This window comes from Bubalus bubalis, chromosome 22, assembly GCF_019923935.1.
Source record: "Bubalus bubalis isolate 160015118507 breed Murrah chromosome 22, NDDB_SH_1, whole genome shotgun sequence".
Classification (NCBI taxonomy): Eukaryota; Metazoa; Chordata; class Mammalia; order Artiodactyla; family Bovidae; genus Bubalus; species Bubalus bubalis.
Window position 1 is genome coordinate 13,263,277 of NC_059178.1, and position 22,310 is coordinate 13,285,586.

Sequence of the window (22,310 nt, forward strand, 5' to 3'; positions counted from 1 at the left end):
AATGAGAATACAGCTCTGACATGTCTGATAGTCACCTGGGGTATTTCCATTCAATCTCTGTTAAAAAATAAAGAATATTTCTAGAGGATTAAGAGGAATGAACCCTAAATTGAACAGTAGCTCTGTTTATGAAAATATTTTAGCTATTTTAGTCATACAGTTTGAAAAGTTTATTATTTATTTAGCATAATTGGAAATTGTCTTAAAGGTATATTATTACCAAGACCGTCCTGAAACACTTTTTTTGTTGAATTTTGGCAACACTCTAGATTTTCTTCCTGCCACCCTAGCTGCCACTCAGTTTTCATTACCAGCTTCTCTCCTCCCTCATCCCTCTCTCCCTTTCTCTAATTTGGAAACACTGTAATTCCTGGGGCCTGGTTCTGTCTCATCACTTTGACTGTAGATTGTCTCAGACATGCTCTCAGACTTTTGATTTCCATGTATGTGTCAGTGTCTGTATTTATCTGTATCTCTGGGTTATTCCACTCCTCTCCTAGCTTCAAACTTAGACATATAGCAACATTTCCTGACATCTCACAACTACAGTACCTGAAATTGTATCTGTTCAGAACCAAAGTCATGATCTTTTCCATAAAACCCATCTCTCCTCCAGTTTCTCCTGTCTCAGCGTGTGCAGTTTCATTCAGTTTATAATACCAGAAATCAGAGTTTTTCTTGACATCTTTCTCCACTGACATCACTCCCACTCCAGTCAGGACACAGGTTTTACTGGTTTTTCTTTGCCCAGCCCATGCTCTAAGCGTCAGCAGTATTCGCGTAACACTGTTGGGGTAGCTTCTTGCTGGTCTTTGCTTTTCTACTCTTGCCCGAGTCTAGTTTTATCTTTCAACTTTTGCCTCTCTCCAGTTTTTATCTTACATTGCAGAAATGTATCTTTAAAAATGTAAATCAGACCTGGTGGTCCCCCTACTCAATCCCTTCCTTAATTTTCCATGATAGGATAAACTCGTTAACACAGCCCACAAGCCCCTGCATGCACCTGCCTTACCTTTGACTATTTATTCACTGTTCCAACCACCATACTGAACTTCTCAGGTCTGTGAACGTGCCTAGGTCGCCCTGCTTTAAGATATTCCTTCTGATCAAAAGTATTGCTCCTGTGCCCCTTTAAATTTTAAAAAATTAATTCTTTATTTCCTTGATACATGAAAATGGCAGAAAGTTCACATAGTACAAAAGATGATACAGGGTGAAAACTGATTGTCTCCTCCATTCATATTTTCCATTTTTTGTGGTCAAATTTATGAGTCTTACTTTTAAATGATTTTCAGGTGTATGGTTTATTTTTGAACTTTTTTGTAGCATTATTTTTCCTTCAAGTCTTTGACCAACTTGAATTTATTTTAAGAGGCAAGGTAGAGAGTCAGCTGTATTTTTTTTCTAGTTATTTATACTAGATTCCTGTCCTATTTGAGTCTGTTCTGGTATTTTGTCTGTTCATGCACTGTACCAAACTTTCTGACAGTGTTGCTTTAGAGTATATTTTAATAGGTGGTAGAGCTGGTTCCATCTTCAGGATTTCCTGGCCCTTCTTAAATGTTTAATTTTCTGTATGAACCTTAGTATTGTCTGGTTTCTAAAAAATCTTACTGATATTTGTGAGCATATTAATTTTTAGAATAACATGAACATTTAATAACTTTACAATCCTAGAGTTTCCTGTATAAAAATATTTTTTTCTGTTTTATCGAGTCTAAAATTTTTCCTTACTACTATTTTATTTTAAAAATTTCTAAATGTATTATTTTTTATTGGGGTGTAATTGACATATAGCATTATTAGTTTCAGATGTTGTTGTTGTTTAGTCACTAAGTCTCATGTCTCGACACTTTGTGACCTCATAGACTATAGCACACCATGCTCCTCTGTCCATGAGATTTCCTAGTCAAGAATACTGGAGTAGGTAGCCATTTCCTTCCCCAGGAGATCTTCCTGACCCAGGGATTGAACCTGAATCTCCTGCATTGGAAGGCAGATTCTTTACCGCTGAGCCACCAGGGAAAGTTTCAACTGTACAACATAATCATCTGATATTTGTGTGTATTGAAAAATAATAAGTCTAAAACCCACAGTAAGTCTAGTTAGCATTTGTCATCATACATAATCACAGATTTTTTTTTCTTCTAAGTGAGAACTTTTTAAGATTTACTCTGCATCTGAGTGAAGAGAACAAATATGCAATACAGTATTACTAGCTTTACTCTCCATGCTGTACGTTACATCTTCATGCATGGCATATATTTTAATAACTAGAAGTTTGTACCTTTGGACCACCTTCACCATTTTACCCCGCACCCCCAGCCCTGCCTCTGGCAACCACCAGTCTGTTCTCTGTATCTATGGGCTTGGATTGTTGTTTGTTTTATTTTCACATAGAAGTGGAATCCATTCTTCAGTCAGTCAGTTTAGTCGCTCAGTCGTGTCCGACTCTTTGCAACCCAATGGACTGCAGCACACCAGGCTTCCCTGTCCATCACCAGTTCCCAAAGATTGCTCAAACTCATGTCCATCTAGCCAGTGATGCCATCCAACCATCTCATCCTCTGTTGTCCCCTTCTCCTCCCACCTTCAATCTTTCCCAGCATCAGGGTCTTTTCGAATGAGTCACTGATTCCAATCAGGTGGCCAAAGAATTGGAGTTTCAGCTTCAGTATCAGTCCTTCCAATGAATATACAGAACTAACCTTTAGGATGGACTGGTTGGATCTCCTTGCAGTCCAAGGGACTCTCAAGAGTCTTCTCCCAACACCACAGTTCAAAAGCATCAATTCTTCAGCGCTCAGCTTTCTTTATAGTCCAACTCTCACATCCATACATGACTGCTGGAAAAACCATAGCTTTGACTAGAAGGACGTTTGTTGGCAAAGTAATATCTCTGCTTTTTAATATGCTGTCTAGGTTGATCAAAGCTTTTCTTCCAAGGAGGAAGAATCTTTTAATTTCATGGTTGTAGTCACCATCTACAGTGATTTTGGAGCTCAGGAAAATAAAGTCTGACACTGTTTCCACTATTTCCCCATCTATTTCCCATGAAGTGATGGGACCCGGATGCCATGATCTTAGTTTTCTGAATGTTGAGTTTTAAGCCAACTTTTTCACTCTCCTGGCTTTTTAGTTCTTCACTTTCTGCCATAAGGGTGGTGTCATCTGCATATCTGAGGTTATTGATATTTCTCCCAGCAATCTTGATTCCAGCTTGTGCTTCCTCCAGCCCAGTGTTTCTCATGATATACTCTGCATATAAGTTAAATAAGCAGGGTGACCATATACAGCCTTGAGGTACTCCTTTTCCTATTTGGAACCAGTTCCATGTCCAGTTCTAACTGTTGCTTCCTGACCTGCATACAGATTTCCCAAGAGGCAGGTCAGGTGGTCTGGTATGCCCATCTCTTTCAGAATTTTCCACACTTTGTTGTGATCCACACAGTCAAAGGCTTTGGCGTAGTCAATAAAGCAGAAATAGATGTTTTTCTGGAACTCTCGCTTTTTCGATGACCCAACGGATGTTGGCAATTTGATCTCTGGTTCCTCTGCCTTTTCTAAAACCAGCTTGAACATCTGAAAGTACATGGTTCAGGTCCTGTTGAAGCCTGGCGCTTGAGATGAGTGCAATTGTGCAGTAGTTTGAACATTCTTTGGCATTGCCTTTCTTTGGGATTGAAATGAAAACTGACCTTTTCCAGTCCTGTGGCCACTGCTGAGTTTTCCAAATTTGCTGGCATATTGAGTGCAGCACTTTCATAGCATCATCTTTTAGGATTTGAAATAGCTCAGCTGGAATTCCATCACCTTCACTAGCTTTGTTCATAGTGATGCTTCCTAAGGCCTACTTTACTTCGCATTCCAGGATGTCTGGCTCTAGGTGGGTGATCATGCCATCGTGGTTATCTGGATCATGAAGATATTTTTTGTATAGTTCTTCTCTTGCCTGGAAAATCCCATGGACAGAGGAGCCTGGTGGGCTGCAGTCCATGGGACGCTAAGAGTCAGACACAACTGAGCGACTTCACTTTCACTTTCACTTTCTGTGTATTCTTGCCACCTCCTCTTCATATCTTCTGCATCTGTTAGATCCATATCATTTCTGTCCTTTATTGAGCCCATCTTTGGATGAAATGTTCCCTTGGTATCTCTAATTTTCTTGAAGAGATCTCTAGTCTTTCCCATTCTGTTGTTTTCCTCTATTTCTTTGCACTGATCACTGAGGAAGGGTTTCTTATCTCTCCTTGCTATTCTTTGGAACTCTGCATTCACATGGGTATATCTTTCCTTTTCTCCTTTGCCTTTCTCTTCTCTTCTTTTCTCATCTTTTTGTAAGGCCTCCTCAGACAACCATTTTGCATTTTTTCCTTTTCTTTTCCATGGGGATGGTCTTGATCCCTGTCTGCTGTACAATGTCAGGAACCTCCATCCATAGTTCTTCAGGCACTCTGTCTATCAGCTCTAATCCCTGGAATCTATTTGTCACTTCCACTGTATAATTGTAAGGGATTTGATTTAGGTCATACCTGAATAGTCTGGTGGTTTTCCCTACTTTCTTCAATTTAAGTCTGAATTTGGCAATAAGGAGTTCATGATCTGAGCCGCAGTTAGCTCCCAGTCTTATTTTTGCTGACTGTATAGAGCTTCTCCATTTTTGGCTGCAAAGAATATAATCAGTCTGATTTCAGTATTGACAATCTGGTGATGTCCATGTGTAGTCTTTACTATCATTTTAAAGATTTCTTCATACATATTTGTATATAACTTTTTATTTATTTTGAATACTTCATCATTTTTTCATATCATTGTGATAGAACCATGGTATTTTAAAAAAACTGATTTTTTTTTTAATAGAGGAAGGCTTTTTAATTTGAACTCACTTTTTTTTTACCACAGTCATGTATTGCTTGTAATAGATTTTTAATTGAATCATGTCCCCCTCCCTAGCCCACACTGTTAATTTAGCTAACTTGAATACTTCCTTAAGATGTCCGCTTATAATTCACTTTGTAAAAGCCCTTCCTCAGCCTCCAGATCTCAAGATCTCCATTTTATTCCTCTTGAAGCATTCTATACTTTTCCTTTAGAGTGCTTATTGCACTTTGAAGTTTGAAATTGTATAATTTTGGTGGAATTTTGTTATTGTCTAACATCTTTCTATCTTGTAAGGTGTATATATGGGTAAGAATTGTGTGTATTTTCCTCCTCAACTTCTCTTCAGTGTCCAGCACTGTTCCTACATGCAGTAGATCGTATTCTATAGATACCAGGTGGCTGATTTACTTGATTGGTTCATTACTTGGTTGAGTGGATGATTGGATTGTCCATTTTTGGCAATGTTACCTATTTCTAATCTTTACATCTCTTATTTTTATTTTCAGTTCTATCACACTTTAAAGATTACTTGCTGCCTTCTTAGGAACTTGATATACTTTTGGCATGGTTTTTGATACATGGTTCTCAAAGACAAATAGTCTAGGCATACCAATTGATGTGTTTACTATTTGGTTAATTGACTTTGTCAAATTGATTTGATATTTTTCTCTTTCAAAATTGTTATTTTTAAGTAATCTAAAATGTGACACAAATGAAATTGCTCTGACAATAATAATATTAAATTATTTTTATAATATTACTTCAGAGTTTTGGAGTAATTGAAACTTTTAACTTTCATGTTGCAGTTTGTGGAATCGAGGCTTAGATAAGATCAAGTGCCTAACCCAAACTTTGTCAAGGAAGAAGATCCTTCAAATAAAATAGCTTTTAGTCTAGTATGATATACAGTTACATTTTCCTTTGCAATTTTTACTTATTAAAAAAAGTTGTTGACTATTCCACCATGCAAAAAACCCCGTAAAGGATAATATAATGAAAGTGTGCCCATACTACCAACTAGTTGAAGGAAAACATTACTAATACATTTGAAGCCCCTTTACGCCCCTTCTTGCAGGTCTCTCTTCTTCCTCTTCCCATTTCACCCCATTAAGTATCCAGTAGCTGAATTTTGCTTCTATAATTGCCATTTATTCTTTTTTTTAATTTGTTTTTTAATTGAAGGATAATTGCTTTACAGAATTTTGTTGTTTTCTGCCAAACATCAGCATGAATCAGCCACAGGTATAGATATGTCCTCTTATTCCATATGTATTCATCACAACAGAATGCTATAGAATGTCATGAACTCTAGTGTCTAATATCTTAACCAAGCCAAAAAAAAAAAAAAAAAAAAAAGATCAAGTGCCAACTATTATAAAACTGCCAGTGGTTGGGCTGAATCTAGATTTCTGAGTTTTCTGACTCTTAGTTCAGTATTCCTCTACCATGGCATCTTCCACATTGCTGTAGTAGTCTTGCCTGTCTCCCAGGAATTTATTTGTAATACTGCAAAGAGGGAATAGCTCACATTACTTTGCTCTACCAAGACAAATTGTATATAGTTAACGAATAACACCATATTTTTAGACTTTTCCCTCTGTCAGTATATCTCATTATTTTCCTTTTAAATAAATTTTTTCTTTAAGAACAGTTTTAGGTTCCTAGCACAACTCAACAGGTAGTACAGAGAATTCCCACCATACTTTCTGCCTCCTCTGTCACTTGGCCTCGCCCAGTATCAACACTCTGCCCCAGAGGTGACACATTTGTTACAACTGGTAAACCTACTTTGACATGTGATTATCACCCAAACTCCATAGTTGACATGAGGTTTCACCCATGGAGTTTTGTGTTCTGTGGATCTGGACACATGCATAGTATCATGTATCCACCATTATGGTATCATACACAATAGTTTCACTGCCCTGAAAATCCTCTGAGCACTGCCTACCCATCCCTTCCCCCCTACCAACCCCTGGCAACCACTGACTTTTTTTTTTAAACTGTTGCCATAGTTTTGCTTCTTCCAGAGTATCATAGATTTGAAATCATACATTATATAGCCTTTTCAAATTGGCTTCTTTCACTCAGTAATATGCATGTTAAGCTTTCTTCATATCTTTTCTTGACTTGATAGCTCATTTCTTTTTAGTGCTGAATAACATTCCACTCTCTGATGTACCACCGTTTATTTATCCTTTTACCTACTGAAGGACATCTTAGTGATTTCCAAGTTTTAGCAATGATGAAAAAAGCTGATATGAACATACGTGTGCAGGGTTTTGTGTGAACATATATTTTCAGCTCATTTGGGTAAACAAGCTCATTGGGTAAGCATGGTTGCTGGGTTATATGGTAAGAACATGTTTAGTTTTATAAGAAATCTAAAATGGTCTTCCAGAATGACTGTACCATTTTGCATTGCTGTCAGCAATAAGTGGGAATTGCTGTTACTCCACATCCTTGTCAGCATTTGGTGGTGTCAGTATTCTGGATTTTGGCCATTCTGATAGGTGTGTAGCGGTATCTCACTGTTTTAATTTGTATTTCCTTCGTAACATATGATGTAGAGCACCGTTTCTTATGCTTATTTGCTGTCTGTATAGCTTCTCTGGTGAGGTGTCTGCTTAGGTCTTTTGTCCATTTTTTAAAAAAACTCAGGTTGTTTGTTTTCTTTTTAATATTCTCTTTTAAAAGTCGTTTTTTTCTTGGGCGCCATTTAGTAAAAACACACAGGAAGCTTTGAGGTCATTAAGAATGATTTATTTTTTCAAAGGAAAACTCTCTCTCTGTTTTTCTCCTTTTACCCTTGTCTTTCAGTTATACCTGCCGCCACTTGCGGAGATATGTTTATGTGTTGGACAAACTGTATTTTCCCCACTCTCACTGTTCTACGCTTCAGCATTGCTTCTCGACCCTCAGTGACAATGGAGAGGAACTCTTGTCTTTAACTTGCTCTCACATTCTCAGGTCCTATGCTTCCAGGTTATTAACCCTGCTGTCCGTTTACTGCATGTGCATGCTGGATGCTGGATGTGACTGACAATTGCATGCTTTGGTGGGATACCTGTCCATTAAATGATTAAGGAGGAAATTTATATTTGAAGTGATACTGAATTCTTGAAAAGAATGGCTGAGGTTTTTGTTTTTTTTTTTAAACAAATGTCTTAAGTACTTTGCTATGTTTGATGGGAGAGAGAAACTAGTTGTTATGTAAACTCAGCAGAACTTTTCTCTACTTTGCTTCATTTGGAAATCTTTTAACTTATAATAGTTGGGATGCTCTGTCTGGTTTATGTATGAAATAGACTACAATAACTATAACTTACATATGGATTTTGAGTTCTCTTTCTTACTCTGCTTGTAAGCTGAAAGTTGGCTGTGGAACTTCACTTGTATTTTGATAGACATACGTTCAGCTAAGCAGATTTGATTTTATAAGAAGGTAGAAATTATTCATTGGAATTTTGCATTTCTTACTCATTTTATTTACATATAGAGGAGTTATAAAATCAACAAATTACATGTGTCATAGATGAATCTAGATTAAACATAATGATGGGTGGGAGTAGTAAGAAAGAGACAAACCATCAATCTCACACATCAGAGAAAATCATGCCTGCTGTTTAGTAAAGGGGCAATATGACATTACTGCTTTGTACTTGCACTTGACATTTTTGACACTTTCTGTAAGTCAGAGGTGACGCAGATCAGCACTGTGTACTGTTAGCCAAGTATGATGTGTGAAGGCAGTGTCTTCACTGCCAGTTGATTCGAGGAAGAAAGAAAAAACTCCATGACCATCCTCTAGAAAAGAACAGGCTTTTAAAATTAAAATAGCGTTTTTCAGGTGAAGATGTATAGGAAAGCTTCAAAATATTCAGTATATATATCTAAGTGAAAACACTTTGATTATTAGGAATTGAGGACAGTGTGACATCTAAGGTGACAACCTTTTCTTGGCAACAGAAACATTTTAGACTCCCATATTCCCAACCCAGGGATCAAATCCAGGTCTCCCCTATTGTCAGTGGATTCTTTATCTCGTGGCTCAGCTGGTAAAGAATCCGCCTGCAGTGCAGAAGACCTGGGTTCAATCCCTGGGTTGGGAAGACCCCCGGAGAAGGGAAAGGTTACCCAATCCAGTATTCTGGCCTGGAGAATTCCATGGACTGTATAGTCCATGGGGTCGCAAAGAGTCGGACACGACTGAGCCACTTTCACTCACTCACTCAGTGATGTTGGTCAGAGTCTTACTGAATCAGTAATGACATTTTTAAGATCAAAAAGCAAGTGGAAATAATAGTTCAGCTCTTACATGTATAAGAGAGGAGAGTTTACTAAAGCCAGTGACTTTCAACTGACTTATATAAAGTGAGTGAACATCAGGTAAGTGAATACTCTTTGGACCTGGAGACAAAACGTATCTGATTTCAAGGAATGGAGAGAGCAGCTACTAATCACCGCACCTCTGAATTGAGCAGCATGATTGACCTTGTCCTTATTTGCTGGTGTGCTAGTCAGGGTTCTCCAGAGAAACAGAACTGATAGGGTGTATGTTAGAGTGTGAGTATGTATGTGTGTATATAGAGGGAGAGATGGAGATTTATTTTAGGGAATTGGCTTTGGCGATTGTGGGGGTGTCTGCAGTAGGACGGGCAGAAATTTGGGTATTGATGTTGCCACCTAAATTGCTAAATCCATAGGGCAGGCCAGCAAGCTGGAAACTCAGGCAGGATTTTTATGTTGTAGTCTTGAGGCAGAATTCCTTCTTCCTCAGGAAGGCTCAGTTTTTGTTGTGAAGACCTTCACCCAGATTATTGAGGGTCATCTGCTTTCCTTAAAGTCAACTGATTATAAACGTTAATCACACACCCAGATACCTTCACAGCAATGTCTAGATACATGTTTGACCAGACAGCTGGGCACTGTAGCCTAGCCAAGCTGGCACATAAAGTTACCACCATACTATGCTGCTTCTGTTTTCCTGTGTGTCTTCTTGTGCATCATGTTTGTCGTACCAGACTGTGAGTTTCCTGGGGGCATAGGCACAGAATCTTAACTCCTTATTGTACATCTTACATCGCCCATGCCTGGTGCATTGTTCATTAGTACCAGTTGCAGCAGTAATATCATCTACTCACGCCAAATATCTGCCAAACCATCTGCCACATGTGACAGCATGCCCCAGTACTCTGGAGTCTCCCCCCTCACTTTGCAGGAACAGACGGGAGAGAGAAGTGCATGGTCAACTGGGAAGATAAAAGGAAATGGAAGGAAAAGGACCAGGAAATCAGAGGAGGCAGGAAGAAAAGAGAATAGTTGAGATGGGGAAAGATGAAGGTCCCACATGGCTGAAGAAAGCAGCGTGCTTTCTCGAGCCCCCTTCACCTAATTCCTGGCCAAGTTAAATCCATGCTCAGTTTCTGAGTCACTGTAGCACTTCTTTCCCATTTTCCTTTTTGCTCAAAGCCACCCCTTCTCCCCCCCACCCCCAGCCTGTCACCACTCTAGGTCATTTCTCATCCTCAGGAGGTTGTTCTGAACTCTCAGCAGCAATGTAAGGTATTAACCCTCCGAACGGAATGTTTTTCAGTCCAACATCCTCATCAGAACTGAAAAGCCTTTAGGACACGTTGGTAAAGAAATGTCAGGCCCTGGTAGGCCTGATTAAGAAAAGATTCTGATGCCAGCAAAACTTAACAGCATTTTGAAATACTGCCCGCTTGCAACTCTGACTGCCCTGACATCTTATCTCATAACAGCATTTGCATCAGAAGTGTGTGCATGTCTCTTGGCCTCCATATTCTGCCCGGCCCTGTCCACTTTTCATGAACAGCAGAGAAGAAGTGCAGAAGTTAGGGACGTGGGCTCCTCCTCCTCCTCCCCTGCTGGCTTTATCCGACCCTAGCACTTGCAGGCTGAGACAGTGGACAGGAAACACTTCGATTCAGGACGGAGCTCAGAATGGGGGCAGAATTCACATAAAAGGAGATATCTGACTACCTTTGTGGCGTGTTCATCTGCAAGTCTTGAGCATCCTGCACACACAGTGATACATGGTCAGATGGTACAGTGATACATGGTCAGATGGGATCTAGTCCCTGCATTTGAAAGATTTTTCTTTCAACAGAATTACGTTGTATGGAAGGACAAACCAAGCCCAATGTCTGAAAAAAAGCAATCACAGACTTCCTTGACAACCTCAGCTTTTGGTTATACATAATGTTTAAAGTATAATTCAGTTCCTAGAAAGAAGTATAAGCCAGTTCCTTAGGAAGGAACTTTTTTTGCTGTTGTTCAGTCGCTAAGTCATGCCCAACTCTTTGTAACTCCATGGACTACAGCATGCTAGGCTCCCCTGTCCTTTACTATCTCCTGGAATTTGCTCAGATTCATACCCATTGAGTCGGTGATGCTAACCATCTCATCCTCTGCCACCCCCTTCTCCTTTTACCTTCAATCTTTCCCAGCATCAGGGTCTTTTCTAATGAGTCAGCTCTTTGCGTCAGGTGGCCAAAGTATTTGAGCTTCAGCATCAGTCCTTCCGATGAATATTCAGGATTGATTTCCTTCAGGATTGACTGATTTGATCTCCTTGCAGTCCAAGGGACTCTGAAGAGTCTTCTCCAGCACCACAATTTGAAGGCATCAATTCTTTGGCACTCAGCCTTTTTTATGGTCCAGCTCTCACATCTGTGCATGATGACTTGAAACACCATAGGACTATACAGACACTATACATAGGACTATATAGACCTTCTTCAGCAGTGATATCTTTGCTTTTTTAATATGCTGTCTGGGTTTGTCATAGCTTTTCTTTCAAGGAGCAAGCATCTTTTAATTTCATGGCTGCAGTCACTGTCCACAGTGATTTTGGAGCCCAAGAAAATAAAATTTGTCACTGCGTCTACTTTTCCTCCTCCTATTTGCCATGAAGTAATATGACTAGATACCATAATCTTAGTTTTTTGAATGTTGAGTTTTAGACCAGCTTTTTCACTCTCCTCATTCACCTTCATCAAGAGGCTCTTTAGTTCCATTTCACTTGCTGCCTTTAGAGTGGTATCATCTGCATATCTGAAGTTGCTGATATTTCTCCCAGCAATCTTGATTCCAGCTTGTGATTCATCCAGCCCGGCATTTCACTTATGTACTTTGCATAGAAGTTAAATAAGCAGGGTGACGATACACAGCCTTGTTGTACTCCTTTCCCAATTTTGAACCAGTCAGTTGTTCCATTTCTGCTTCTTGACCTACACACAGGTTTCTCAGGATACAGGTAAGATGGTCTGGTATTCCCATCTCTTTAAGAATTTATACACAGATCGCTGAGATAGAAATTTCAGTCATTCTACTGTAAATGTATTTCCAGTGTATGACTTCTTTTTATAGCATCCTTGAGAGAGAGCTTCTGGATGCTTCCTATCTCAGAAAGTGGTAGAGTTCTTGCTGTTTTGTTGTTAGAAAGATTGTCATAGGTGAAGTCTGCCTGCCAATAACATTCATATATTGGTCTGGCTCTGCTTGAGAGAAATACTTTGCTGCTTATCAGAGCCTCTGGTTTTTTAAAAACATCTGTAACGATTCCCCTTAATGTTTTTTCTTTAGCTTAAATATCTTGGTTATGCTAACCATTACTGAGACAAATGATGTTTAGATTATTCAGCCTTCTTTTTCTCTTTCTGGATAATTATACTCATCAGCAACTATCACAAAAATTGGAGTCCAGTAACCAACAAGGTCCTATTGTATAGCACATGGAACTCTGCTCAGCTCTGCTCAATGTGGCCACCTGGATGGGAGAGGAGTTTGGGGAGAATGGATACATGTATATGTATGGCTGAATCCTTTTGCTGTCCACCTGAAACTATCACAGCATTGTTAATTGGCTCTACTCCAATATAAAATTAAAAGCTTTAAAAAAAAGTTGGTATCCAGATTTGGATGTAATATTTCAGTTGTACTTCATAATTTTGGCCTTTGTAAATCAAAACTATATAAATTACAAGCTACATTATAGTTATAAATTATACTGTTAATTTGTCCTAAGACAGACTATACTGACTTTTTAAAGCAGGCACACCTAAGCTCATGTGAAATTTCCAGATCTTTCTCACACGAGCACACATCTCCTTAGACGTGTTGCACATTTGATTTTTTTTTAACCTAATTGCAGGGCTTTACATTTATTCTTACTTTAGTGTGTTGATTTTGTCCTGTCTTTCTCTGAGTCAAACCTTGTGAAGCCATAAGCTTTTCATACCTGATAGCTTCTGTTTGTCCTCCTAGCACTGAGATCAACCCTCAGATTACTGACCTGAGAGTTGACATCTGTAGAAATAAATTTAGAATTCTGAGTTAGCATTTGAGAATTTTAATTAATCGCTAGTAACTACAAGTAAACTCTGTCCTGTCAACCCAGTGGAATATTTTGCAGGATTAAAAATATTATAAGGAAAAATGAGTTAGAAATATGGAAGCGATCTGATATAATGTTTAAAAAGTATATAAAGTTATGTGTTGCTATAAATACAATTGTATAAAATTATATACACATGGACAAAAACTAGATAATGTATAAAAATAGTTGTGGAACATTAGTAAAATATACATGACATTCTTTTAAAACTAAGTTTATTTTTTTAGGCATTTAAAAAAAAATACGCAAATTTAAATTGCCTCTCCCTTTTCTGTGCCTCTCTGTACTGCCTCAAGTAAAATCTGTATCTTTGTCTTTTCTCCTCCCTCCCTGCATGTATAATATCCTTTTTATTAATTGACAAAGACCTGCAGTGTAATTTATGGGAATAGATAGGAGTTCCTGATCTGATCACAGTAAATTTCTCCTGTGACTTACGTTAGAATTTTCATTAATTCTTTTTGTTTGTTTGCTTCCTTTTTGAGAATGGGTTTATAATTCTAAGCATAACATTAAGTCATTTCTCTAACCTGTAGCATTTCAAATTTAGGAGTGCTTTTCCCCATTCAGTATGTCTTTTATATTGCGGTTTAAAAAATCACATCTGGTGCCTTTTCATTGCTTTGAAAGGACTCATATTCAGTCTAAATCTAAGATAATATTCTAATGAGTTTCCTCAAAAGAGTTTTTTAAAATCACTGGAACAGTCTTAGCATCGTGTATGCTGCTCACTAAGTCTGTAATGAATAAATATTTGAAACCGTAGTCATAATTTTTCATGCATCTGATACTGTCTTAATAATTCTGTTGTGGCTATCTGCTATATTGATTTTTGTGCTACTTCTGTGGCATGAATGAAATGTATTATCCCACTTAAACCATTACGGTTTCCTTTCGAATTACATATTCACTACTTGATCTTGTCATCAAGCATATCCCATTTTCTGTATTGCAGTGTTCAGTCTTAAGATTTACTACTTTAATTCCCAATGCCATATAAATCAAAATAGGACAGGTAAATTCAGATCAGAAAACGAGAGAGGAATGAGCAATAGTTAAATATTTTTAAAATCACTTTTCTAAATTAGTACTGTTTTCTGATCTGGTGATTTGTGGTTTTCTTTTTTCATCTCAAGATTTATAGGAATGAATCACAGCCGTGCACTATAGAGGAGAGAAGAGGGCACAGTTTGACAAATCTACCAGCCGCCTTTGCTGGTTCTCAGAGCTCTGCCCCACACCCTTTTTTTCACATTGTGACTGCATACTCTGAGCTGTCTTCCCACCATTTTGCTATTTCTTTTCAGGCTCTTTTTGAAAATATTAGAATCCCTTAAAGTTTGACCACTAAAGTCCCCCTCTCTTTTCAACTTAAACTCTTACCTTAGGCATTTTAATCTATTTCTATTAATACGACTTTACATTCATCCAAGTGCCGACTGATAGCGCCTGCTGCAGTGCTGGACTCTGGCCCCGTGCTGCCAGCCGTCACCATCGCCGCTCGCCCCTCTCACAGGCCCTGTCTCCCAGGTGAACTCTGAGCCTTTCTCCATTAACTTTCTCTTTTAGTCTTTTCCATCTCAGTAAATCGTGTCTCCATCTACCAAGTTGCTTATGTCCATCCCATGAAAATCTTCGACATTTTCATTCCCTCACTTCCTACATCCGTTCTCTGTTAATCTCGTTTCTGCATCCAAAAGGCAAGTAGTATCTGCCTGCTTTTGTGTCCCTACTGCCACCACTGTAGCTCAAACCATCTTCTCTGTCTCCTAGACTGAGGAAACCCACCTGGTTTCTTCTCTTCCAGGCTCATTGTTCCCACCCCTAATTCCACATCTAGCAAGCATCTTCAGATCCTCTAAATCCAGTTTGTGCTCTTCCCTGCTCAAAACCCTTCTCTGGGTCCCTTTGCCCTTAGGGTGGTACATCCTCCAGCCACACTAATACTTTCCTTTTCTAGGATTCATGGACCCCATTTCCATATTTAGACTATTTGCATGCTCTTCCCTGTCTAGAATGTTCTTTCCCCAATTCTGTATTTCTTATGTTTTTACTTCCCCAGACATTTCCCCTTATCCCCAAAACCATTGTTATACGTAATACTGCATTTTCTCTTACACACACGTTCGTTCTCTGTCTCAGAGTGGACTGTACACTCCATGAGGGCAGAAAATATATGCTTTTTTAAAATTTATTTTTCCATAAGTGGATTTCATTGGTAAAGAAGGCATTCAAGTCTTAGTTAACATACCTGTGGTGCATAGGTGTAACGAGAGTTCCTGAAGATAAGTACTCTAAACAACAAAATTAAAATGTCTCATATAGTTTAGACTATGTAGGATTTGGAATGGATACAGAATTCCCCAAGTTGGATGCTCTTTCCCTGGGGCTCCGTTTGCAGGGAATTTCATGTACATATTCAGACATGCAGACTTGCATAACTGTTTATTATAGAAGTATTCTTGGTTACTAAATGTCTAACAGACTTAAACATACAGGGTTTCCTGTATATGGAAGAAAAGTGATTTCACCCTTTCTCCATGCCTTGGCATGTAATGACGCCAGCCTTACATTCACTTTACTTCCAGAATTTAAATAGGTGGTGATGTAAATCAGAAGTTAATGTTTCACCTACCGACACAAAGTAACTAAATCATCATACTCACGATGAGAGAGGTAAATCCTTCTCAGTTTGGCCACAGACTGGGAATGACATTTACTCTAATCCAAAACCTCTAAATTAGATTGACAACAGAATGATTTATTTCCGTCATGCAAAAGATGAGGAATTAGAGGAGAAGATGGAGAAATTAAACTGTTTGACAAAGATCACACAACAAGCTGGAAGTCTCTGGAGATCAAAGTTTCATCTTACTGAATGACACTGCATTATCAAATGAGATAAATGCATCTCACTATACATGTGCTTAATGAAGTATGCTCAGTAGATAGTGCCTCTAATTTTTTTTAAAAAATTGGGTTGAGATGTTATAATTTCAGCTCAATCCTGTTATATTTTGTATCTGTTACATTTTAAATCTCCATCTTAAAGATTTGAACTAGAATGGGAATTGAAGAGTTACTACTTTTCTTAGGCATTTTTCCACATGCAGTCTTATATTGATCTTAAAGTAGAATCAGATATGTTCCAAGAGTTTGCTCGTTTTGCACAACAGTTGTACAAACTAACTGTCTGTAAGAGGCAGTCATTAAAAATTAATTTTTAAATGAACTTTAGATGTACTGTATAGATTTTCCAAAGGCTGTATATTAAGAGCATGCATACAAAATATTTTCTTTGCCCAGTAGTGATAATAATAGCTGATATTTATTGAACTCTCTTACTCTGTAATGGACACTGTTGTAATTATTAACTGTTTTTATTTTTATGCTCAAAGCAACTCTGTGAGGTAGTTAATATTATGCTCTCTATTTTATAAATGAGGAAAGTGATGCACAGAGTGCATTAATTCTTGCCTGAAGATGGTAAAGCCAGTAGTGGAACTGAAATTATTCTAGCTATAAAAACGCCACTTGTTACCTTATACTGCCTCCTAAGAAGCCTTTTAATAATAGTATGATTTTAATAAGTAACTTTGCCCTTGTTGAAATCATTTCAAACCATCTCAGAGCCCAATACAAATCTGATATTATTTGATGATTACACATTTTAAACTGTTGGTGTTTTGTGTTTGCATTTTTGAACTTTTCTGCCCACCTAAAATTTCACTTGGAGATAGTTTGTAAAACTGGCTAAAACTCAAAATTGAACTGTGGACTGTAAAAACAGAAGAGACTCAAAACTGTATTTCTTGGTCCTCTAAATTCTATAGGTACCATTTAGTCTGGTTGCTACTCTCTAAACATGCAGTGTCTCCTGTTTTTCAAAGCTATTAATCCTTATAAAAGTTTCATATTGTTGTATCCCAAATGTCTAAGTTTGATTTTAATTTTTGCTATAGTTTTGATGTAGTTTTTTCCTTCTCACAGTAAAAAAAAATACAAGCTATTCTCAAAAGACTTTTAACCAGATTTCACAGAGTAAGCATTCATAGGCTAATTTTCAGGGTAACCCAAGGATATGTTTTACATTTTACTTACCATTGGGAAAAGAAAAAAGAAGAGCAATTAGCAACTGAATATAATTTCTAGTAGTGACTAAAAGTCTTATAGCTTCCTCTGTTTAGTGACTAACAATTGGGTAATCCTTCTAACTTTGATAAACAAATAAACAGCCGCTTTCCTGGGGATTTAGGAGTATAGTTACTATCTATATATGTACATTTTTTAACAGGTAACATTTACATAAACTTAAAAATATTTGTTATTTTAAGTTTATTCTTGGTGTACTTCATGTTAGTACCAGTAATTCCTTTTCCTATGTGCATTGATTCTCAGGTAGCACATACTAGAAGCTAATAGAAAGGTCAAGTCCCTGTTATTCATGATTGTAGAGGTTTTACTCCATGGACTGTACATCCTGGCATGCGGTGGTTGTGGCAACAGTGGAAACCTAGGCAAAGAGCAGTTTGTGTCTTGTTGGGGTGAGTCTACTTTTTAGGACTTATGTAATATCCTTCAGTCCTAAACTTCCAAAGTCATGTTTGAAGATAGAAATTCAACTACATATACTAAAATATGGTCATATTTCTAACATTTCTGTAAAATGTTAGAAAATAAAGGAAAGGTTAACAAATTAGTCTGAAACTAGTAAATAGCTACAGGTAAATTTATTTCTGCATGTGCAGTGAAAAAAGTTCATTTGAGGAATGTTATTCGTAGTATAGCTGGTTGTACTGTAGCCTCTGGTTTCCTCTTACTGTCCTTAAATGGTCAGGAAGGGAACATCATTGTGGATTAAATGCAGATCTGTAAAACACAATGGGCAGTCATCTGTTCTGTGGGCTTTTTAATACTTGCTGTTTTCTTGTCTTGCGTAACAGTGTTTTACTTAGCGGGTGTGTGGTGATAAGGAAGGAAAGAAAAGAGCTTTAATTTTCATACTTTTAAAAATACTTGTTTTCAAGAACACAACTGGCTTCATTTCTATTGCTGGCACTAAGTATCAAATGCAAGAGGTATCCAGGTTACTGAATTTTGCATGACTCTTGGTAAGAGTTTGTGGTATTTCCTGTTAGAGAATCTTATTTCTCTCATTGTCTGGTTTTCTAGTCCCTCCAATCCCTATATTTTGTGAATATAATAATGATAATATTAATTGGTTTATACAGTGAATCCGTATACATTAATAACTTGCAGTTCCACAGAACAATGATCCACTTGAGCTAGAATTGTAATATAAACTAAGAGCTATCAGTTGCAAACTTGTAAATATAAGCTACATATGCATCTTTCCTTTAAGTGAGACCAAAGTCAATTGGCTTTAATTTGCATTACTTTTTATAGCCAAAATGGTGGTGGTTTTGTTCTCTATCTTAGAAATATTACCCCAAACAATAAAATGAACGCTTAAAATTACAGCTTTGTTTGCTTACTCAGTGTATTTGTATTCTTGGGTTTGAATTTGTTGGCACATGGCTTGAAATTACATACTTAAAATGAGTCAGTGTTCATTAACTTCAAGAATTTAAAATTAAAAAGTAGTCATCTCAAAGGGTAATATGGCCTTGTTTGTTTACAGCATGTAGAAATTTGACATGCCTGCCCATAATCAAAACCATAGAACTTACTTTCCCAATACATGTTGCATTCTTTAGCCTAATGAAGCTATATGTATTATCATGGTATTCCTAATCTGATTTTGGGGGTGCATTCTCTGATCCTTTGTATTTACGGAAGCTCGTTTTCCCTCTTATATAATCAAATGACATTTCTTCTGATGACCTATACTTGTATAAATGCAGTAGTTATGTCTTTGCCTACTAATATTTATTATCAGATATTTTTCTGAGTAGAGTTTAGTTTTCATTTTATTACTCTTAGATATGTTACCTCATTAAAAATAACTTTTTGGTGTTGTTATTTCAGCTTTGAATTTTAATGCCTGGTTATTTCAAACAAACCATGGTGTTCAAAAATTACAGTATTACCTAGAATTACTTATCTTCCTCCTTGAATGTAAAATACCACTGAAAAGAATAATATGCAAAATACGTTAGTTTGGGCATCCTGTTGGCTCAGCAGTGAAGAATCTGCCTGCAGAAAAAAAAAAAGAATCCACCTGCAGTGCAGGAGATGCAGATTCGATCCCTGGGTCAGGAAGATCCCCTGCAGGAAGAAAAGGCAACCCACTCCAGTATGCTTGCTGGGAAAATCCCATTGTCAGGGGGAGCTTGGCAGGCTACAGTCTGTGGGGTTACAAAGAGTCAGACATGATTGAGCAACTGAGCATGCATGCCATACATTAATTCATTAGACTGATTCTTTAAAAATCACTGATCTTTAGCCTAAAAGAGATGATTTTCCATGGATATTTTGTTTTTCTAATTTTTCTCTGTAGCAGATACCTCTGTCCTTATAGTCAAGGTGGACAAACAGAGCTCTGGGTGTTTAGAATCAGACAAGTTGTAGGTGATAGAATCAGGGTACGACCAGTGTTCCAATTCACTCCTTTTACCCACAAGACTTAGAGTAATTTTTTATTGTATATTACCAATGAATGTGGTCATCTTTTTGACAATCACATTTTCACTTATGCCTTTGTGTCCCTGTATCCTCTAAAAGCAGTGGTTTATCTACTGATACGGTTTTTAGCAAGATCCATCTGGATTGCACGTTCTCTTTGGTTAGTATAGATATATCTAAAAGCCCTACTTTTAAGTTGTGTTGTTTGTCAGGATTCACATTCTCTGTGGTGTCATTGAATATGGTGAACCTCACAGTAGTGTAATACTAAAAGCAATTCAAATTTGAACCTGATGGATTCAGTTCAGAAGTAGGACAGGTGGGTGGATGGGTGATCTCAGGTAGGCTTCACTGACTAAAGTGACTTTAAAAAAGTGATTTGGGGGCAGATATTTGGTGGACTAGTAGGTTGTTCCAAGCATAGGGGGGTGGCATGAAAGAAGATACAGGCAAGAGTAGGCGAGAAAGACAAAGGGTTCATTTAGGAGAAAAGAATGGTGACTGGGACAGAGTGTGGGAGGAGATGAGATCAGACATATAAATTGGGAAGGAGTTGTGGAACCATTTGGAGACAAGAAAAACATTGTACTTTAAATGTTGAGAAAGCCAACACTCTGATTAGAGGAGAAGGTATGATGAGGGACTTCTCCCATGGTCCAGTGGTTAAGATTCCACACTTCCAACCCAGGGGGTGCAGATTCAATCCCTGATTGGAGAACTGAGATCCCACTTGCCATGAGGTGCAGCCAAAAAAAAAAAAAGCATGGTGAACTTACACTCCAAAAGAGAATGATGGCCGTTCACTGTTTAATATGGAAGGCAGTGATTGGGCGGAGCAAAAAAAATTGAAGTGGTTATTAAGCGGGAGACCATTAATATATCATTCAAACTAGGACCCTTAATGGAGTGAAAGGGAATTCTGTGTAATTGTTTTCCTGGGACAAAGTGTGTAAAGTGGGACTTGTCCTGGGCAAATCGGGGCATATTGTTCTCACGTTATTATTCAGTGCTTGCTTGGAGCTCATTCATAGATTACAAAAATAGGAAATATTAAAATCCTGAGTTTTGAAAGTGCTATACCGTAATATTCCTTAACAAAATAAACTGTAAATAGTTGTTCAAACTCTGGCCAAGACTAGCAGGACCCATCACTGAGGTTGATTTATAGATGCTGGCGTTTCCATGACAGTGTGGCAGGATGCGTATGTGTTGAGACAGGCTGCCTAGACTTGAGAGCTACTTCTGCTGCTGGGTAGCAGGGAATCTTGAGCAAGTAAGATGGAGATAATCGGGAAACCTCCTCTCCAGATTAAAGTCAAATTTAAATGAGGTGACATACACAAAACACTTAGCACAATGCTGATGTCACGTACTAAGCAACCAAATTCTGTTCTTATTGTTTTTCCTATGATTTGTGCAGTCACTACTCCTGTTTATATATTGGTGGTTAGCATGTTTTCAATTTAAGCTAATTTAAAGTAACAAATACTGATGTTGCTGGTAGCGTTCCACCTTTTATTTGTAATGATAATTCCATAATTAAAGAAATGTTTGGAAAACTAATTGTCATTCCAGCTCCCGTAGAACACAGCTCACATTTCGCCTTCTATCTATGCCAGTTCTTATTTTACAGATGTAGACAGACAGATTGTCACAGTCATGTTATTGAATTATGGAATACAGCAACTCTCATTTTGCTTTCAACTAAGTCTTAAAGATGTTTTCAGTAGCATTGTGTTTTTCAGATCCACTTCCTGTTGTGCAGCAGACTGCTGGCTAAAGAGTAATCATTTAATTTTCTGTTTTAGTTTTTTTTTTTTTAAAGATAAGTTTAGTTTTGCTAGGGGGTGGGGTATGTCTTGGCAACTAAAAATAATGATGTGTTTTATATCTTTTCCTTGGTGGTTCAGGAAGTAAAGAGTTCGCCTGTAATTCAGGAGACCCAGGTTTGATCCCCTGGAGAAGGGAATGGCTCTCCACTCCAGTATTCTTACTTGGAGAATTCCATGAACAGAGGAGCCTGGCGAGCTACAGTCCATGGTGGGGGTGGGAGAGCTACAGTCACAAAGAGTCGGACATGACTGAGTGACTTTTGCTTTAGATCTTTTATGCTTTATGGAGAAGGCAATGGCACCCCACTCCAGTACTCTTGCCTTGAAGATCCCATGGACGGAGGAGCCTGGTAGGCTGCAGTCCATGGGGTTGCTGACACGACTGAGCGACTTCACTTTCACTTTTCACTTTCATGCATTGGAGAAGGAAATGGCAACCCACTCCAGTGTTCTTGCCTGGAGAATCCCAGGGACGGGGGAGCCTGGTGGGCTGGCGTCTATGGGGTCACATAGAGTCGGACACAACTGAAGCGACTTAGCAGCAGCAGCATGTTTAAATAATTCTTTAGAGAGATTCTTGAGATTGTTAT

The 22,310-nt window shown here is 38.0% G+C and overlaps 1 protein-coding gene across 6 annotated transcripts in view; it reads left to right on the top strand.

Moving 5' to 3' along the window:
* Positions 1-22,310, top strand: part of DYM (dymeclin) — a 399,581-nt gene that overhangs the window by 216,963 nt on the left and 160,308 nt on the right. The window contains exon 15 of one of the 6 annotated variants that reach the window (XM_045164045.1): positions 7,702-7,939. The exons of the other annotated variants lie outside the window; for them this stretch is intronic. Coding sequence (XP_045019980.1) covers positions 7,702-7,924 — 223 coding nt within the window. The 3' untranslated portion in view covers positions 7,925-7,939. Of the gene's footprint in view, positions 1-7,701; positions 7,940-22,310 lie in introns of those variants that run through there. 6 annotated transcript variants of the gene reach the window in all.